This window comes from Dermacentor silvarum, unplaced genomic scaffold (assembly GCF_013339745.2).
Source record: "Dermacentor silvarum isolate Dsil-2018 unplaced genomic scaffold, BIME_Dsil_1.4 Seq280, whole genome shotgun sequence".
NCBI lineage: Eukaryota > Metazoa > Arthropoda > Arachnida > Ixodida > Ixodidae > Dermacentor > Dermacentor silvarum.
The window spans coordinates 1-19,532 of record NW_023605977.1 but is presented as its reverse complement, the minus strand read 5'-3'; the positions used below and the strand labels follow the sequence as shown (position 1 = coordinate 19,532).

The following is a 19,532-nucleotide window of genomic DNA, read 5'->3' as shown; positions in this document are numbered from 1 at the left end:
TCATTTGCTGGAGATATACACCCGCATCATCATTTACAAAACAAATTTTGCACCTGTTGATACGAAGCAAGATAAAGCTGAACAAGTTCGTACGGATTCATGGTACAGGCACGCAAGCATAGAAGACATGGACACAAGAAGAACAAAAAAAAAAGGTGTTTCTGTCTTCCTTTCTGTTCTTTTTGTGTGTTTTATGTGCATACCTTTCCTCACTACGGTCTGTCCGTTTTTAATTAGGAAAGTACGGTGCTCAATTTACAGAATTTCCGTTCTACGGAGCTCACCGTTTTGTATTTGGAAAATACAGACAATTCCGTGATCACAACTACGGAAATAACCATTTTCCATTCGACGGAAATCCCCGTTTTCCATTCGACGGAAATCACCGTTTTCCATTCGACGGAACTCTCCGTTTTCCATTCAACGGAAATCACCGTTTTCCATTTGACGGAACTCTCCGTTTTCCATTCAACGGAAAAAATTTTTACGGACCATCCGTTTGACGGAAACGCTGTTTTTCATTTACGGAAAAGTGTCCGGCAACGTTTTACCTTCAACTTTCACCGTAAACTGAAGAAATTTTTTTTACAGTGTAAGGAATACAATGGCATCCTTTGGTTTGAGGCCACTTCGGTCTTTCTGGACTTTTACATTGCGTCCAAACAGGACAAAATATGACGGAAGAAGAAAAGGGAAGTACAAAGGAGTAGCACTGCTAGCTTCCAGCTGCGCCGGGGCAACAGATTTTTCATAGTCGAGATGCGCGAGGATATATAACTCGCTGAACATTACATGCACACGCCAGAAAGTCCGAGCCGGCCCGGGCCCGCGTCAAAATACCCGAGCCCGGCCGGAGCCCGGGTCAAAAAGCCCATGCCGTGCCCGAGCCCGGCCCGAGCCCGTGAAAAAACTGCCCTACCCGAACCGGGGCGGGTCACGGGCCGGGCCGGGCCCGGGCTTTTGGGTAAGCCCGAGCCCGTGCAGTGCTCTATTGTATGCTACCGATGTAAGGGTCTTCAGGGACTCAGTCAAGCTGCCTAGAGCAGCTTTTAGCCCTGAAGACCATCCAGAATTTTCTGGTGAAATAAACCTTGATTGATTGATTGATTGATTGATTGATGTTTGCAACCCATTAAAACTGGGTGTCACATGTGGTACGTACACTTATCTTCTTCAACGAACGCAACAGATCAGCACATATCTCTGCGTATATGTAAGACATGCCGTTCCATTAACTGTTTCATTATGGTCGGTATGATAGTGCACCGGATAACTGAACGCAGCCGTTTGTAATATACAAGCTGCAGAGTGGAGCGGTCATACATTTGGGAACGGCATTACATTTATGCATGAAATATAGGATAAGCGTAATATGTTTTTCTCGGAAATCAGACTCGAGAATAATATATGTTGTTAACACCCCCATAAATAAGCCGAAGAACGCAGCCACCTGCTTTTTTCTTTTTCTTTTTTAATATAAGCAAATTCCTCGGTTTTACGTGGCAAAACCACGATATGGTTATGAGGCACCCGGTTTAGTTTTTGCCACCTGGGGTTCTTTAACGTGCACCTAAATAGAAGTACACGAGTCTTTTTCCATTTCGTTTCCATCGAATTCCGCGACCTGGATTGAACCCGCGAGCTCCAGTTCAGCCGCGCAACGTCGTATCCACGATATAGGCACTAATTAGGCTACCGCCCAGGCTTTATTTCTTTTTTTTTTCTTTTTTGAAGTATCGCCTGGAAAAAGACATTTGCACGTACGGCTTACGGCCAAAGATTAGCATATAGGATGGCTAACTATAAAACCGTTTTCGGCGCTCGAGGTCCGACTGCAATAAATAACCCCGTACCAATTACTCCGCATTCTGTTATGCGAGAAACGCAGAAACTTGAATGGAATGTTGCACTGCAGTTTACTCTTTTTTTTTTTAAATCTATATCAATGCTTCCCGTAAATCTAAGTACAAGGCGCCTGATGGGTTAGATATGCGTTACTTGTTTGAAGCGGCAAGCAGGAAGGTTACATATGTTGCTTCATGTACGTTTCGCAAGACGTACTGATAGAAAACTATATGCGTAACAATACACACGAGAGATATATGCTGCTTGAAGAACGAGAAAAGTATTTTTCACCAAAGGTAACCGTACAATAACATAGTAGAATGAAAGCCGACACTGCGGCCGCAATGCACGCGCAATCACCGAGCGGCATTAGAAAATAATAAAAAAAATAAAAGAAAGAAAAGGCATTTATTCTTAAGGCAGAAATCCAAGTCATATGCAATTATGAACCCCATTTGATTGGTCTGAACGGAAATACCAGCGCGCGACGTTGTACGAATGACCCTGCCGAGCAGTATCGCCAGCAGTTTCCAACGGCGCGACTTTGATGCGGCCCAATGCACTTCGACCACAGCGCCGCCCCAGTATTTTTCCACGTCGGGCGCCTCACTGCAAAGCATGCGCCGCCCCAGCCGCTCGTCCCACTCGACCATATTCTAGTACACTCTAAGCGTGGCTATAAATTCTGCATTTTCTGCGACGCATGCAGATGTTGCGTGGTAAAGTTCGCATATATGGTGCACGTCAGTGCTTTTATTTATTTGTCATGCTATCCGGGCGTCATATGATGCATTAAATTCAGCGCAGCGGTAATCTAGGGCGGCTGGTATTTGTCATGTCAACAAAACTTTTCCAAGTCAGCATAAAATTTTAATTCATGCTGCGCATCCCATTACCTTTCTTTGGTCATACCCCGCGTTTGATTTTTAAAAACACGCTGCTGTTCCCGCTGAAACTTATTCCAGTTGCGGGGCCGGAACGGGTAAAAGTTCCGAAGAGTGGTCTACATTCATACATTAAGAACTGAATCGTGTGCTTCTCAAGATAACGAAGTGCCTTTACTCTGGCGGTACTGCATGCTACTGCGAAGCATAAATAGCCAGCAACCGCTTGTCGCCATTAGTAATACTAATACTAATAAAGCTGGACGCATCCAGCTGGTTTTGCCGAAACATTTTGTCACCAATATCATACCTCGGTTTACCACCAGGCAGAAAATGACATTCAAGATGTGGTTAGCCGTTAATTACTCAACAGAAATTAAGTTCCAGCATGGCTTTTAGCGTCAATATATGTTTACATTACAAGGCTAGTCATCAAGAACACTACGAAAAAAATGCGCCATGACTTCATTCGACGTAAGTCATGGACAGCACGGACTAGAGGGTTTAGTCATTTGCAATTGCATGTGTAATTGCATCTGTTTTGTACTTATTCCAGCGTGTAAATTGCACTCGTCTCGACCTACTGGCACCTTCTCAGCTTAAGGAGCTTCTGTTTTTCCCACTGTACAGCTCTATCTTTGTTGAGTGATTTGGTGTAAAAATGCAAGCGTGTCAGCACAAAAAAACTGAAAAGTATTTTTCACCAAAGGTACAATTACATAGTAGAATGAAAGCCGACACTTTGCAATGGTTTTGACATCCAACTTGATGAAGCTTTACAGTATTTAGAAACAACGTAAAATCATGTATGCTGAAAGCCTGCAGCTTCTCAGTAGAAAAAAAAGTTAACGCTTCTTCTAACGTCACAACAAGCACGGCCAAGTTATCGCCAGTGTACAACAAACCTCTACAGTCGCAACGCTTAATAAGCTGATTATGTTCAGTGTCTACTACGCCTTGCTTTTTTGTGGCTAGTGCTGCTTTTTGTGGCTAGAAACTGCCCGGCACAAGTTGTCAATGCTCTGCTACACACTATGTCAGCAGGCACAAACAACAGTGCTGTACTTGGCATACAAGACATTGTCGGGCATATGCTAGAGGTCGGAAACATTGATGGTGCTGCCTTTGCCATTCAATCTGCTTTGAGCAAGCACCACAGCACTGGCAGCAGTGCTTTTGCTTACGAACCCACCTCCGCATTTTTTTAAAGCTTGTTCTTATTCGTCTAAAAATACAAGAAATGTCTCAACTTCTGCAGCATCTTCCGATGAAGGTCTAAGTCCACGTTTTGGATACCTTGACGTCATTATAACTATAAGCCGGCTACCACAAGATGTTCTGTCGCAGACACTGAATTTGAGCACTAATGTACATCTGATCTAAACAGAGACATGCATTTGCGCACTTCTTCACTGAAAAGTGTGAAAGCTAAATTCACTTTCATTTGCACGGCAACCAAGCGCGTTGACTAAACGCGCACGCCGACATATCACGTCAGTACGATTGCACGTGTAATAACCGGAGTACAAGGTCAACGCTCTGATGGTTGCTGCGTTGGAGATTCTTCGCGCCCCTGACGACTACAGCGCCCCTGGCGGCACCGAAAATTTGCATCACGTTTCGGGCGTTCCTCTACCAAAGCGTGCATACCGCGGCCCGTCACACTGACCCTTCTAGCCACCATACCTGCTAGCCGACAAACCGGAAGTCGTAGGTTTTTGTTCGACCAATGGGCATCGTCACCGACGCTGACATTAAAAGATTCACCCCGCTGGCATCGTGACGACCGCTGGGGATATCGGAGAGGCCAGGAGAGGAGGACGGCATTGTATATTTAAAAGACGATAGTCTTTCTTGGGGAACTTACCGCCGTATTCACAAACCAAACTTATCCTTATACTTATGACTTAAGTCACCGAACAGCCCTTAACGCGTTTCAAGAACCAACCTTATACTTATCGCAGAACTTTTCTCGTACTTATCGCCGTGATAAGTAAGGCTTGGATAAGGTAGCCTCCGACCTACCTTAACGCTCACTTGTAAGCAAACAAAATGGCGGCGATGGACGACAACTTCGCGGAGTTTGTTAACTATCTCGACCGCCACGAAGAAATATTGAGCGGGGCCGCGTTTTCATACGCGTCTCCGCCACGGCGAGTGCCCAGGGATCGCTTGAATCCCATGGAAGTGTACGACGAGTACGAGTTTTTGTGCCGCTTCCGATTCAGCAAAAGTGCCGTCCAGCAGCTGCTCGCTATGCTGCCTCTGCGGGATAACACCGATGGACGTGGGCTCCCTGTGCCGCCTCTCCTGCAGCTGCTCATCACGCTACGTTTCTATGGAGCCGGCACATTTCAAATTGTGACCGGCGACCTAGTGAATGTTTCCCAGCCGACGGTGTCGCGGGTGATCGAGCGCGTATCCACTATGATCGCCAGGAGTCTCTTTCCTGCGCTTGTGAAGTTCCCCAGCGCTTCAGAAGTGAGCGGTGGGATGCAAGCATTTTACCGGATTGGGAAGTTTCCCGGTGTTAGCGGGTGCATTGACTGCACCCATGTGCCAATTAAGAGCCCCGGTGGTGACCACGCCGAGGTGTACCGTAACCGGAAAGGATATTTTTCGATAAATGTCCAGGTGAGTGCCCGTTTCAAATATTGCAGCCGCGGTTCGAAACTGAAATGCAAACATAAGCGGTATAGAATGCCGCTGGTAGTACGACCTTGTAATTGTAACAAGTCACACTGAATAAATTACGACGCGGTTTTACATCGCTAGGCTACATCTGTGCTACGACAGTTGTCGAAGCTTCGAATTTACTAGCAGGTTAACAGCTGCACCAACGTCTCGCACTTCACCGAAATGCAACTACCGCGGCCAGCACTTGAACTCGCGATATCGTTAAAGTCAGCTTTGTCAGAATACAGCGATGTTATGCGGCGAAGATTGTGCCATGTATTTTGGTGAAGCATGTACAAGCACTAAAAAAGTGACACGCGTTCCTTCATTATATACGCTCGTACGTACCACCGGAGATCACGCGACGGCTAGGTTCTTTGCATCACCCACCCCGCGGTGCGACATGAAAAATTTTGCACATTGTAAGCTAATGTACTTGGGCCAGGACTTAAAAAAGTTTGTATCGGGCATGACCGTATAGTCGACATTGGACTACATAACTCTACAATAGAGCTACAAATTTACAAGGACGCAAGTATTGGAGCTCCCGCTTCTATTTTAGCACTCTTGTTTTTTGACATGTTTCAACAAGTGCATTTTGCACAATCAACATGAGCTTTATTGTACATACGACTAAAAAAGTCAACTAGCCTATCAGTTAAGAATATGATGCCACCATAATATTCTCACGTGTACAGAATTGCACAATTGCATTTTGGATACCGCCTTTTATTTTTATTTACACCTCGTAATTCATTATTCTTGTACCATTGACAAGCCATTCTCATCGCCTTGGCACTCTTGGCCACATCTGGCAATTACGCCAATAAACTCTAGTAATCAATTTTCAATAATCATTAACAAAACTGTTTTGCAGGGAATCACGGGGCCTGACCTACAGTTTTATGATGTAGTGGCTAGCTGGCCAGGGTCTGCCCATGACAGCAGAATTTTTGACTGCAGCCGTGCTAGAGTACTGTACGAGACTGGGATCGTCCCCGGCATTCTGCTTGGGGACATGGGCTACGCCTGCAGGCCATACCTCATGACTCCTCTTAAGGATCCAGACCAAGGCAGCCCTGAATACAGGTAAGCTAGTAAATTTCTATGAAGCAGTGTTTCTGAATATACAAGTTTATTTTCAAGGCACAGCAGCTTATGTGAACATGCAAGGTTAGACAACAGCCAATGCAAAATTGAAACACTTTTTATTTGTACATATTCAAGGATGTTCTTGCGAATGATTTCGTACACTCAAAACTCGGAGAAATGTGTATAAGACAAAAAGAACACTGTTTATATAACATCAAAAGCAACTGATCTTTCCTCTCTCGGCCAATGTTTTCCCAGATTGCGAACACATGCAAACGCAAAAAAAAATCAACTTTGTTTCAGGTACAACAAGTCGCAAGCCAGAACCAGAAACAGCGTGGAACGCGTGTTTGGTATCTGGAAGAGGAGGTTCCCATGCCTGCAGATGAAACTGCCAATTGAGACGGACACCTCACTCACAGTCATCACAGCATGTGCGGCACTTCACAATTTGAGCAGAATTTTGCGTGACCCATGCCCTCCCAGTGCACCGCCCCACATTGCACCCAGCGTTCACCAGCCTGCACCAGCGTTGCCGAATGGACAGCCGCAGATGGCACTTCAAAACTCTGATGGCTTTAGAACCCGTTCGCGTATTATTGCAAATTATTTTTCATAAATGCATGACATTATATTTCACTTTATATTGTTTTTGAAAAGATAAGAAATATAGATAGGTAGGTACGTTCAAATGATGGAGGTCAGGTGGAGAAATTATAAGGAGTAATAAGGTTATAATGGTAACAAACATAACCGAGCGCTAAAGTGAAATACAAAAAAAGGAGAGCACTACGCGAGACTCGTGCCATGCAATGCTTTCTTTGTTATTTGTCTCAGTGCAGTTTTGTGTGTAACTGACTCGAATCCAACCAGTCCAAATAGTGGTCTTGTATCTATACAATACAGCCTACGTCAGCTTTAACCTGTCATAAATGTAAAAGTGAAACAATTTACCCCTCCAGATTGCAATTAGTTGTATTGATTGAAAACTTACTTTCACTGCATTTCTTATACATTCAGAATCATAAAAAGCTTCCAGTTGCAGAATAGATTAAATTTTCAGTTCTTTCGCAAGTTTCTTCAAGTTTACAGGAAGTGGATGCCATGCGAAAACTCACTACAGGATCGACTATTTCATGTCTACCTGGCTTGAAAAGCACCTTTCTAGCCACTCGAAAATTGTGCCCAACGCAATACATTGTGAAAAACAGTCAAAGAAGTGTGCCTGCTACATACAGTGACATAAACCAAGCAAGATACCCAGCCATCTACCTTAATACTCATTTTAATAAAACATTTTGCATATTCCATCTCCTGTTTTCAAGCCATCCCAAGCGTTGGCGCCACCGACACTTGCATGGTCAGAGTGCGCACGTACATGCACAGCACGAGCAACACAACAACAGTGACTGCCCGCACTTTACCAGGCCCTTCCTCTCATTTGGCCAACACACCGTCGAACTACACCACAACCATTCTAAAGGCAGCTGTTAGTTGCGGAATGACGAGAGTACTAACATACACAGTTGGCACTTGTGCGCGGCTTATTTCTTAGTTTTTCTTGTCAAACGCTTTTGCAGCTGTTTGCACTAATACCACATAACCGCTGCCAAATTTCAGACCATTTATAAACCTGTTGGATATGCTGCTCCCCCCCCCTCCACTCAAAGTGATGCTATGCACTTTTGAATGTAACAAATGCAAGGCAAGGAGCTAAACGTATGTAACATTTCTGTTATTTACATGCTCAATGACATCCCAATTGCACAACAGAATATTAAGCGATACAGTTGTCATACCCAATTGATTTGACGCGGTTAGACGTGATAACCATTTACAAATCTCTGAAACTGGTGGTACAAAACATCATGCGTGTGTTTTTGAGGAGCCAAGCATTAAAAATATTATTGTTTGCACATGTGTCTATGGGGCACAACAGCAATGTTATCAGCATGCTTTGCACAGAGTAGAATAAACAGCACTCATCCTTGTTTCACAAATTTCTCAGCATGGTATCTTCTGTTGCATCCAGATTAATGCATACCTCAAGCTCGATGTTACAGAAGATTTTGCCGCTGATTTGTTACATTATCGACATCGAAATGGAACTACCATGCCATGGCCCAACGCTTCTTCTCGAATCCTCATTCAAAAACATACAAGAAACAATGAGTGGAACACATATGAATCTGACAAAGCGTGTAAGCGCCAGTACTTCTCAATGCACCTTCTGCAGGCAGGTGGACGAGAGCGGATGACAGGCTGCACGCCCTGAAAAACTTGTAAACTTTTCGACAAGCCCGTGAAGGCAAGGCATTCCAAACTCACTCATCGAAAAGCTCACATGTTTTTCAAGACATCTAGCTAGCCATCCTCCCTTGTCCGCCCAGGTGCGGAGCGGATGACACATTAAGCAAGAAGACTTTTAAATGCATGAGGTTTCCTCGTGATGACCATGAGCTTCACATGAAACTTAATGGCTGCAAAACAACGTTGATGTCAACAACTGACAGTTTTTAACCAATTCATGCGCTGACGCTGCAAGTACAATGTGAGGACCACAAGAGAGACAGACCACACAGCTACAATGTAATGAAACTGGCAGTACTTCAGTGGCTATGGTGCGGGGCTGCAAACTCAAGGTCACAGGTTCGATCCAAGCTGTGGTAGCCAATTCATTCTGATGGCGCTGGAATGTGAAATTCCCCGTGTACTTAGATATAGAGGCATGTAAAAGAACCATCTTAAAATTTTCGGGCTCCCACTCTATGGCTGCCTCATAATCAAGTGGTGGTTTCAGCACGTAAAACTCTCAAATTTCTGTTATTTTCATTAAGACACCTTTTTCTCTTTAACGAAAAATTTTTTTTCTTGTTTAGGCCTCATTCATTTTGCTTGTTAAGAAGCTTAATCTTCAGTTCAAGAAGGACCTTTTTTGCTTTCAAGTTCTCCATTTGTTGTGCGTGCTCTGCCTCCCTTTTCTGTAGTCTATCATTATGCTCATCACGAGCGAGTTTCGTGCGAAGCTCATGGTCCTCACGTAGAAGCTTCATGCGAAGCAAGTGCTCCTTCCTCTTTTGCCGCGCATCTTTCGTGATGGCAGCAAGCCGAGCACCCAGCTCGCTCGTCACAGCATCATTCCTTGAGCAGGACGGCCGGCTTGCGTTGGTTCGTCTTTCATGGCAGGCTATTGGCACCCGTGGCACAGCAGCTGGCAGGACTACAGCTGGCAGGTCTGCAGTTGGCACGACTCCAGGTGGGGATGTTGCTGGCGGAGTCCTTTGTGCTAGCTGAGCAGGGTCACCATTTTGTGGGACTGTACACTGTATAGCCGGTTCTTCATCCTGGCTGTGTGGCAAATCCCACTGCCACGAGTTCTCGCACTGCATGTCGGCATCTGCAAGGTTGTTAGAATCAGAGTTGATATTAGTGTCGTTTGCGCAAGCTTTATACTCTTTCAGAAGCCACTTTTACCAATGCAATGTGGGTTGTACACACATTTTTGCCTTGCTGCACGATGCAGCGGTGTTTTTGCACAAATTACATCACTCTGCTTGCTATCAGGATATACTAAAGGGCACGACTCAATGTAAGCCCAAGAGCATACAACACTACAGCATGTGCCTGCGGGTGCTTCCAGCTGCAGGAGGTTGAATGATACGGTGACAGTGACAACTATGCCGCTACATTCAAACTTTTGCATGCGAGCCGCTCACCCTCATACTGGGACTCGTTTTCTGTATCATGAGCTGTGGAAATATTTAACTAGACAAATGGTGTCTGTGCTGGCACTTGTTTGCATCACAAGCAGGCTTTCTGTGTATATTTCTTGTTGACAGCAGAACACATAGAGCCAATTATGGGCACTATTGCATAATAAAAAAGCCGCTCCAGAACCTCGAAAGGTTTGCCTCATAGCAAGTCTACTTGCTATTCCACATGTATGTGGCGACAAATGAAATACACATGTTATCATAATCCACAGCATAATTCGAACAAAGTGAAAACAGACCTATCATTGTGATGCTCGCCAACTTCAAAGCAAAACAACATATTCTTTCGAATGCAAAAAAACTAAGAGGATCAGGCTTCAGAATATCCGAAGACTACTCCCGCAACACCCGTGATGCCCGCAAAAGCCTCGTTGAGTATGGCAAATCCCAAGGAAAAGCTTTTAAGCTTCGTCACGACAAGCTGATTATAGATAATAGGAGCTACGTATTTGATCACTCCAACAATAGGGTCATTCTATATAAAACATAGCTACCTCGCAATACCTCCGGAAATACGTGTGACCCTTTCCCATTTCTTTACACAAACATTAGAAGCGTTCTTCCAAAACGTGATTCACTTCAATACCTTGTCGAAACCACTGAATCTAAAATAATTGCTCTCACCGAAACATTTCTGAATTCATATGTTGATGATTCTGAACGGTTATGCACTTTCCCCGATTTTGATATTTTTCGTCGTGACCGAGGCGGTAGGCGGGGCGGTGGTGTTATGCTGGCTACTCACCGTAGTCTTAACTGCTCATTAATCAACATTGCTACGCCAATCGAAGCCTTATTCCTGGTTTGTAAAACTTTATATCCACCTGTTATATTAGGTGTATGCTATCGCCCTCCTGACGCTGAACCTTCCTTCATTGTTTCGCTACACGAATTACTTTGATCTATAACGTCCACACACCGTAACGCTTCCATCATTTTATACGGCGACTTCAACTTTCACTCAATAACCTGGCTTGATATGTTATCATCTTCATCAAAGAATAACGAAGAATGTGAATTTTTGAACATGTGCTTCACATTTGGTCTTACACAGCTAGTCTTGGAACCAACGAGACGTACTGATAAAAGCGCACACATACTAGATCTTTTGTTGACGTCACACCCTGATAATGTCTCGTCACTAACAATTTTATCTGGGTTGAGTGACCACGTAATAGTTCATGGTTCCATTCATTGCAAATTATTACTTCCTAAAAAAGAAAAGAAACTATTCACACTGTACGATAAAGAAGATTATGGCAGCATGAATAGAGACCTAACTGAGTTCTGCACTTGGTTCATAGTTGATTTTCTGGATAGATCAGTTGAGACAAACTGGCTGTTGTTTAAAAACAAAATGCGTGACCTAATTAATAGATATATACCAACCATTTATGTTACAGAGCGCGTATCGTCCCCTTGGTTCAATAACAACTTAAAACGTCTGAATAACAAAAAAGAGACATTTTCGAGCCGCCAAAAATACAACGCATGCGCTTGGGAAAGATACCACGTGGCTGAAAAAACATTTCAGCGCTTTGCAGCGGAAGCTAAGCAACGTTTCCTTTCTGCTACATTGCCTACAATGTTGCGTAATAATCCAAAGCAATTCTGGAAAACAATTAAACCAGCCCACCATAAAACTGTTTCTTTATGCGACGATCACAATAACCCTCTTCCTGAAGCAGTAGTTCCTGATCTACTCAATGAAACTTTTTCTTCTGTATTCACTCTCGAACCGAATGATGAACTGCCCAATTTTCCTGAATTTAGTTACCCTACTATGCCCGATATACAAGTCAGCCCTCATGGCATCAGCAAACTAATTGACAATCTTAAATTGTCATCTTCTGCAGGCATCGACGGAATTAACTCCAAGGTGTTAAAAAAATACCAAGCATAGTACAAGTGTCATCCTGTCTCACATTTTCCAACAGTCCCTGTCATTAGGAGTGGTTCCACAGGACTGGAAGGTGGGCAAGATCATCCCAGTCCCAAAGAAGGGTACTTCGTCATCACATAATAGCTATCGACCGATTTCATTAACGTGTGTGGCTTCAAAATTAATGGAGCACGTCATTTATTCGCATGTAACCAAGTTTCTAATCTCTGTTGACTTCTTTCACCCACAGCAACATGGTTTTCAAAAAGGTTTATCTTGTGAGACCCAGCTTGCATTATTTACTCATGAAATCATCTCAAGCATTGATCGCAATATTCCCATAGACGCCCTGTTCCTCGACTTCGAGAAAGCCTTTGACAAGGTACCACACAAACGACTATTTCTTAAGCTCTCACATCTAAATCTTAACCCCTTTGTCTTCGACTGGCTGTGTGACTTCCTACAAAACAGGCAACAGTTTGTCTGTCTTAATGGGCATACTTCCTCATTAGCGCCTGTTATATCCGGAGTTCCTCGGACCATTACTTTTTTTAATCTTCATCAATGACCTACCGACAAACCTCTCCTCCTGTGTTCGACTTTTCACAGACGATTGTGTCCTTTACCATCCTATCCATAGCTTCCATGATAACATTTCTCTTCAAAACGATTTACTTACTGTTGAAAACTGGTGTAGAACTTGGCTAATGTGTTTAAATATCAAGAAGACTTCGCAGATCTCATTCCACCGCAGAGCTTCCTACCAAGCACATAGGTATGTCATTTATGGCTCCGAATTATCTTTAGCTTCATCGTATAAGTACCTTGGTATCACAGTGACTAATGACCTCAGCTGGTCACATCATATAGGAAGCATAACAAATGAAGCTAACCGTGTCCTTGGCTATGTCCGGCGTAACCTTAAGTTTACCCCTCCTCACGTAAAATTGCTAACGTACCAAACGTTCATTCGTCCCAAGCTGGAATACGCATGCGCAGTTTGGGACCCGTACCAGATTAACCTACAGAAATCTCTTGAGTCTATTCAAAACCGTGCTATTAGATTTGTCTTCTCAGATTATTCATACTATTCTAGCGTCACTGATCTAAAACATACGACTAATCTTCCCAGTCTTGTGTCACGCAGAAAAATAGCGCGCCTGTCCCTCTACCACAACTTTTATCACTCGTCTCTTGTCACTCGATTATCGTACCTGCTCATCGCCTTTCGCTCCGCAACAGTCACTCTAAAGCTGTATACCCACCACCTGCGCGCACTACTGCGCACCTCAACTCATTTTTCATTTCAACAGCGAATGACTGGAATGATCTGCCCACCGACGCTGCGTACCACTCCGACCCGTTCCACTTCGAAGTCATTCATCGAAGAACTCGTACAAATGTAACCCACCCCTCATGCAATACCCCATACCAGGGGCATTTGAGGGATCAATAAATAAATAAATAAATATGCACCACGAACATACACAGCTAATCAATATCTAGTACACACACAAAAGAGGTGATGTTGCATGATCAATTTACATTTTTCTCCACAAGGCATGGTCCCTCTTCAGTGCAGATAACATTAGGATGTTTCTTCTGGACGCAGACAGTGCAAGAGCATAATGCCCTGTACATTGCACACACACAAGTTAAGTGATTTTAAACACTCCACTGTACAGAAGAAGCACTTTATGTATGCAACACTGACAAGAAAACAGTGAAGTAATGTACAAATGCACCTATCAAAACCAGTTTTGTAAACCTTCAAGCTAAACATCATTCATCATCAAATGCATCATTCCTCCTTATAGCATCCATTATACCAAAACAAAAAATAAAACCCTTTCTGCAATGCTTCAACCTCATCATCATGATGCGCAAAGCAATGTGAGCATTCTGACATTAGAAAGGAGCTTATTTTCTTGCAGCACTGCTGTGTCAAATGTGTAATACAAAACGAGTTGTTCATTAGCCACCTGTATATTTGCAAATCTGGTTTCCAAAATAATTAGCCCAGATCAAATATTCCCGATTAACTTATACTCACCGTCTACATCAGTGCTTCGTCCCGCCTGTGATGAAGCCAGCAGTGCTGCAACAGCAGGCGTGGTGGTCTCTGTGCCAGGCCCAGTGCGGTCACTGTCAAAGGGATTTTGTAGGCGTGTGGCCATGTGAGATGCCACCGCGCCAACCCTCTGCAGCTCCTCGTTCATGTTGCTATCCGCCGGGGTGCCGCCACCTTTGAGAGGCAAATATCAGCGTTAACCAAAGTTCACGATCGCTAAAAATTCAATCATGCCTCTTCAGTTCTAACAAGGCGAAAAAAAACCAGCGAAAAAAACCAAGACGCAGGACCAGAGGGAGGCAAACACGCACACAGTCGCCGGACTTACAACTGATTTATTCGAAGCATCCACGTATTTTAAATACAGCTCTTCCTGTTCAAGCGCACGTGCAGAAGAAGCCAATCAGCCACATGAAAGAATTCAAACTAACCCGATAAAAATCGACACTCTTTCTCCGTGATAAAAACGGAAGGATCGCTTACGCAAACCCGCTCGTTCTTTTTTATAAAGAATGCTTCCAGTAGTTCACGCTCATGCTTGGACTTGCCCCTGCCGATGACGCTAGTACTGTGAAACAAGGGCGAGCAGGGGTGACAAGCCCTCACATGCAATGCCAAGTTGCTTCCTGTACCCGATCGTAGCGTGTTGGCGTGCTCTCTGAGGCGTTCGTTTAAGCATTGCCCTGTCTGGCCGATATATACCTTTCCACAGGCCAAGGGGATTGAATAAACCACCCCCACCGCGCACTTAGTGAACTCTGTTCGGTGTTTGGTTTTGCAGGCTGAATCTCGTTCACGGCCGGAGATGCGGGCACAAAGGCCAGAAAGCTTTCGGGGGGCTGAAAACACCAAGTTAACACCGAATTTTTGGGACACTCTTTTCAGTCCATGGGAAATTTTATGAAAGTAGGGAATCACCTCAATGTTTTTTGTCTCTTCTAATGGGCGATCTGAATTCCCACGCTTTTTCTTCATTTTTCTTGCCAAGGTTTCACCAACTGTCAACAGTACATGCGAGGGGAAACCGGAAGCTTCGAGCCGACCCACCTGCTCCGAAAGACTTTGCTGCATAACGTGCGGGCAACTTTTCTTAAGTGCATTCATAAAACACATATTCGCAATGCTGCGTTTGACCAACTTCGAGTGGGCAGACCCGAAAGGCAAAAGGGCCTTTTTAGACCTGGGAGCATATTTCCAACACACGTGTCCGTCAGGTGAAAATGTGAGTTCTAAATCTAGGAACCGAGTGGTCTTGTCAGCTGGTATGTCAATGGTAAAAACCATGTTCTTTGAACAGGCACTAAAAACATTTAAAATCTGATCTGCCACAAGTGATAGCTGGTCAGTTCCTAAGGATGGGTCCTAAGTTCAGCCTTGAGCCACGGGCACAGAAACACGAGCTGTTGGCAGCTGTACACAGAGTTGCCAGGAAAGCCCCTCAAGAAGAGAGGAACCACTGTGTCTCGGAAGGGGTTGGCTGCCTGATGAAGACCTGGGGGAGCAACAACAGGAAAAGCGAGAATCTGCGACCCTTGATCGCCCACTTCGAACGGAACGACCTCAGGCTTCTCCAGGCGGATAAGGAAGGTGGCTTTGTTGTGATCCCGTCTCCCGCTTTTGAGTTAAAAGCGGCTAAAGCAATCGAGAAGAACTTCAAGTCTTCTGAGTTGAAACCTAGCAAGGCAAAGGCGCTGGCCCTGCGTTTGATCAACGGACTGAATTTGGAAAAATTGGAGAAGGAGATGCGTAAATGCCAACAAAACGTCCTGCGTGTGTTCTTCACTACGAAGACGCATAAGCCCGAATGCCCATTTAGGGCCATCGTGACTGAGGAGGGCTCTTGGCAGAAGCTGGTGTCAAGCTTTTTGCTACGGGCCTTAAAGGGACTGGCGCCGGCGGATCCTTTTGCAGTACAGAGTTCGTTGTCCCTTGTGGAGCATCTTAGCAGCGGGTTTCCCAGTGCCAATGCCGCCTTCTCGGTCGACATTGAGGACATGTTCTATTCTATACCCCAGGACGAACTTTTAGAAGCAGTGCGGGAGTTAATCGAGGTTAACGGGACTGTTGCCTTTCAGAACAAATGCGGAATTGCACTCGAGTCTTTTCTGGAGCTTCTGAGTGTGTACTTAAGGTCCACCATCGTGCAGCACGGCGACAAGTATGTGGTGCAAAAACAAGGCATCTGCATTGGTTCGAGTGTCGCGCCTGTTTTGTGTAACGTGTATTTGGCCAAGTTCGATGTAGCGTTACGGGAAGCACTTCATGATACGCGTGTTGTCAGGGTGTACAGATACGTCGATGATTTTTTAATCATACTAAATCTTTCTCCAACTGACCAGCTATCACTTGTGGCAGATCAGATTTTAAATATTTTTAGTGCCTGTTCAAAGAACATGGTTTTTACCATTGACATACCAGCTGACAAGACCACTCGGTTCCTAGATTTAGAACTCACATTTTCACCTGACGGACACGTGTGTTGGAAATATGCTCCCAGGTCTAAAAAGGCCCTTTTGCCTTTCGGGTCTGCCCACTCGAAGTTGGTCAAACGCAGCATTGCGAATATGTGTTTTATGAATGCACTTAAGAAAAGTTGCCCGCACGTTATGCAGCAAAGTCTTGCGGAGCAGGTGGGTCGGCTCGAAGCTTCCGGTTTCCCCTCGCATGTACTGTTGACGGTTGGTGAAACCTTGGCAAGAAAAATGAAGAAAAAGCGTGGGCATTCAGATCGCCCATTAGAAGAGACAAAAAACATTGAGGTGATTCCCTACTTTCATAAAATTTCCCATGGACTGAAAAGAGTGTCCCAAAAATTCGGTGTTAACTTGGTGTTTTCAGCCCCCCGAAAGCTTTCTGGCCTTTGTGCCCGCATCTCCGGCCGTGAACGAGATTCAGCCTGCAAAACCAAACACCGAACAGAGTTCACTAAGTGCGCGGTGGGGGTGGTTTATTCAATCCCCTTGGCCTGTGGAAAGGTATATATCGGCCAGACAGGGCAATGCTTAAACGAACGCCTCAGAGAGCACGCCAACACGCTACGATCGGGTACAGGAAGCAACTTGGCATTGCATGTGAGGGCTTGTCACCCCTGCTCGCCCTTGTTTCACAGTACTAGCGTCATCGGCAGGGGCAAGTCCAAGCATGAGCGTGAACTACTGGAAGCATTCTTTATAAAAAAGAACGAGCGGGTTTGCGTAAGCGATCCTTCCGTTTTTATCACGGAGAAAGAGTGTCGATTTTTATCGGGTTAGTTTGAATTCTTTCATGTGGCTGATTGGCTTCTTCTGCACGTGCGCTTGAACAGGAAGAGCTGTATTTAAAAGTACGTGGATGCTTCGAATAAATCAGTTGTAAGTCCGGCGACTGTGTGCGTGTTTGCCTCCCTCTGGTCCTGCGTCTTGGTTTTTTTCGCTGGTTTTTTTTCGCCTTGTTAGAACTGAAGAGGCATGATTGAATTTTTAGCGATCGTGAACTTTGGTTAACGCTGATATTTGCCTCTCAATGGTGGCGGCACCCCGGCGGATAGCAACATGAACGAGGAGCTGCAGAGGGTTGGCGCGGTGGCATCTCACATGGCCACACGCCTACAAAATCCCTTTGACAGTGACCGCACTGGGCCTGGCACAGAGACCACCACGCCTGCTGTTGCAGCACTGCTGGCTTCATCACAGCCGGGACGAAGCACTGATGTAGACGGTGAGTATAAGTTAATCGGGAATATTTGATCTGGGCTAATTATTTTGGAAACCATGTTTGCAAATATACAGGTGGCTAATGAACAACTCGTTTTGTATTACACATTTGACACAGCAGTGCTGCAAGAAAATAAGCTCCTTTCTAATGTCAGAATGCTCACATTGCTTTGCGCATCATGATGATGAGGTTGAAGCATTGCAGAAAGGGTTTTATTTTTTGTTTTGGTATAATGGATGCTATAAGGAGGAATGATGCATTTGATGATGAATGATGTTTAGCTTGAAGGTTTACAAAACTGGTTTTGATAGGTGCATTTGTACATTACTTCACTGTTTTCTTGTCAGTGTTGCATACATAAAGTGCTTCTTCTGTACACTGGAGTGTTTAAAATCACTTAACTTGTGTGTGTGCAATGTACAGGGCATTATGCTCTTGCACTGTCTGCGTCCAGAAGAAACATCCTAATGTTATCTGCACTGAAGAGGGACCATGCCTTGTGGAGAAAAATGTAAATTGATCATGCAACATCACCTCTTTTGTGTGTGTACTAGATATTGATTAGCTGTGTATGTTCGTGGTGCATATTTATTTATTTATTTATTGATCCCTCAAATGCCCCTGGTATGGGGTATTGCATGAGGGGTGGGTTACATTTGTACGAGTTCTTCGATGAATGACTTGAAGTGGAACGGGTCGGAGTGGTACGCAGCGTCGGTGGGCAGATGATTCCAGTCATTCGCTGTTGAAATGAAAAATGAGTTGAGGTGCGCAGTAGTGCGCGCAGGTGGTGGGTATACAGCTTTAGAGTGACTGTTGCGGAGCGAAAGGCGATGAGCAGGTACGATAATCGAGTGACAAGAGACGAGTGATAAAACTTGTGGTAGAGGGACAGGCGCGCTATTTTTCTGCGTGACACAAGACTGGGAAGATTAGTCGTATGTTTTAGATCAGTGACGCTAGAATTGTATGAATAATCTGAGAAGACAAATCTAATAGCACGGTTTTGAATAGACTCAAGAGATTTCTGTAGGTTAATCTGGTACGGGTCCCAAACTGCGCATGCGTATTCCAGCTTGGGACGAATGAACGTTTGGTACGTTAGCAATTTTACGTGAGGAGGGGTAAACTTAACGTTACGCCGGACATAGCCAAGGACACGGTTAGCTTCATTTGTTATGCTTCCTATATGATGTGACCAGCTGAGGTCATTAGTCACTGTGATACCAAGGTACTTATACGATGAAGCTAAAGATAATTCGGAGCCATAAATGACATACCTATGTGCTTGGTAGGAAGCTCGGCGGTGGAATGAGATCTGCGAAGTCTTCTTGATATTTAAACACATTAGCCAAGTTCTACACCAGTTTTCAACAGTAAGTAAATCGTTTTGAAGGGAAATGTTATCATGGAAGCTATGGATAGGATGGTAAAGGACACAATCGTCTGTGAAAAGTCGAACACAGGAGGAGAGGTTTGTCGGTAGGTCATTGATGAAGATTAAAAAAAGTAATGGTCCGAGGAACTCCGGATATAACAGGCGCTAATGAGGAAGTATGCCCATTAAGACAGACAAACTGTTGCCTGTTTTGTAGGAAGTCACACAGCCAGTCGAA

The 19,532-nt window shown here is 44.6% G+C and overlaps 2 protein-coding genes across 2 annotated transcripts; one reads left to right on the top strand and one right to left on the bottom strand.

The window, feature by feature from the left end:
* The first annotated feature begins 4,596 nt into the window (after positions 1 to 4,596).
* Positions 4,597 to 6,461, top strand: LOC119434852 (putative nuclease HARBI1). Its single transcript, XM_049659618.1, has 2 exons — positions 4,597 to 5,363; positions 6,369 to 6,461. The coding sequence occupies exons 1-2, from the start codon at positions 4,782 to 4,784 to the stop codon at positions 6,375 to 6,377; spliced, it is 591 nt and encodes a 196-aa protein (XP_049515575.1). The 5' UTR covers positions 4,597 to 4,781; the 3' UTR covers positions 6,378 to 6,461.
* Positions 6,462 to 7,572: 1,111 nt separating this feature from the next.
* Positions 7,573 to 14,393, bottom strand: LOC125941778 (uncharacterized). The gene is made up of 2 exons (XM_049659616.1): positions 14,206 to 14,393; positions 7,573 to 9,894 (listed from the first exon to the last, which is right to left on the bottom strand). Exons 1-2 carry the CDS (start codon positions 14,369 to 14,371, stop codon positions 9,380 to 9,382), a joined length of 681 nt encoding a protein of 226 aa, XP_049515573.1. The 5' UTR covers positions 14,372 to 14,393; the 3' UTR covers positions 7,573 to 9,379.
* Positions 14,394 to 19,532: the final 5,139 nt, after the last annotated feature.

What these genes read in the sequence shown, in the direction of transcription:
- LOC119434852 (XM_049659618.1), top strand. Translation starts at nt 4,782, where the DNA reads ATGGCGGCGATGGACGACAACTTCGCGGAGTTTGTTAACTATCTCGAC.
- LOC125941778 (XM_049659616.1), bottom strand. Translation starts at nt 14,371, where the DNA reads ATGAACGAGGAGCTGCAGAGGGTTGGCGCGGTGGCATCTCACATGGCC. An exon ending in ACGAAGCACTGATGTAGACG is followed by an intron (nt 9,895 to 14,205) that starts GTGAGTATAAGT and finishes ACAACCTTGCAG; the next exon opens with ATGCCGACATGCAGTGCGAG.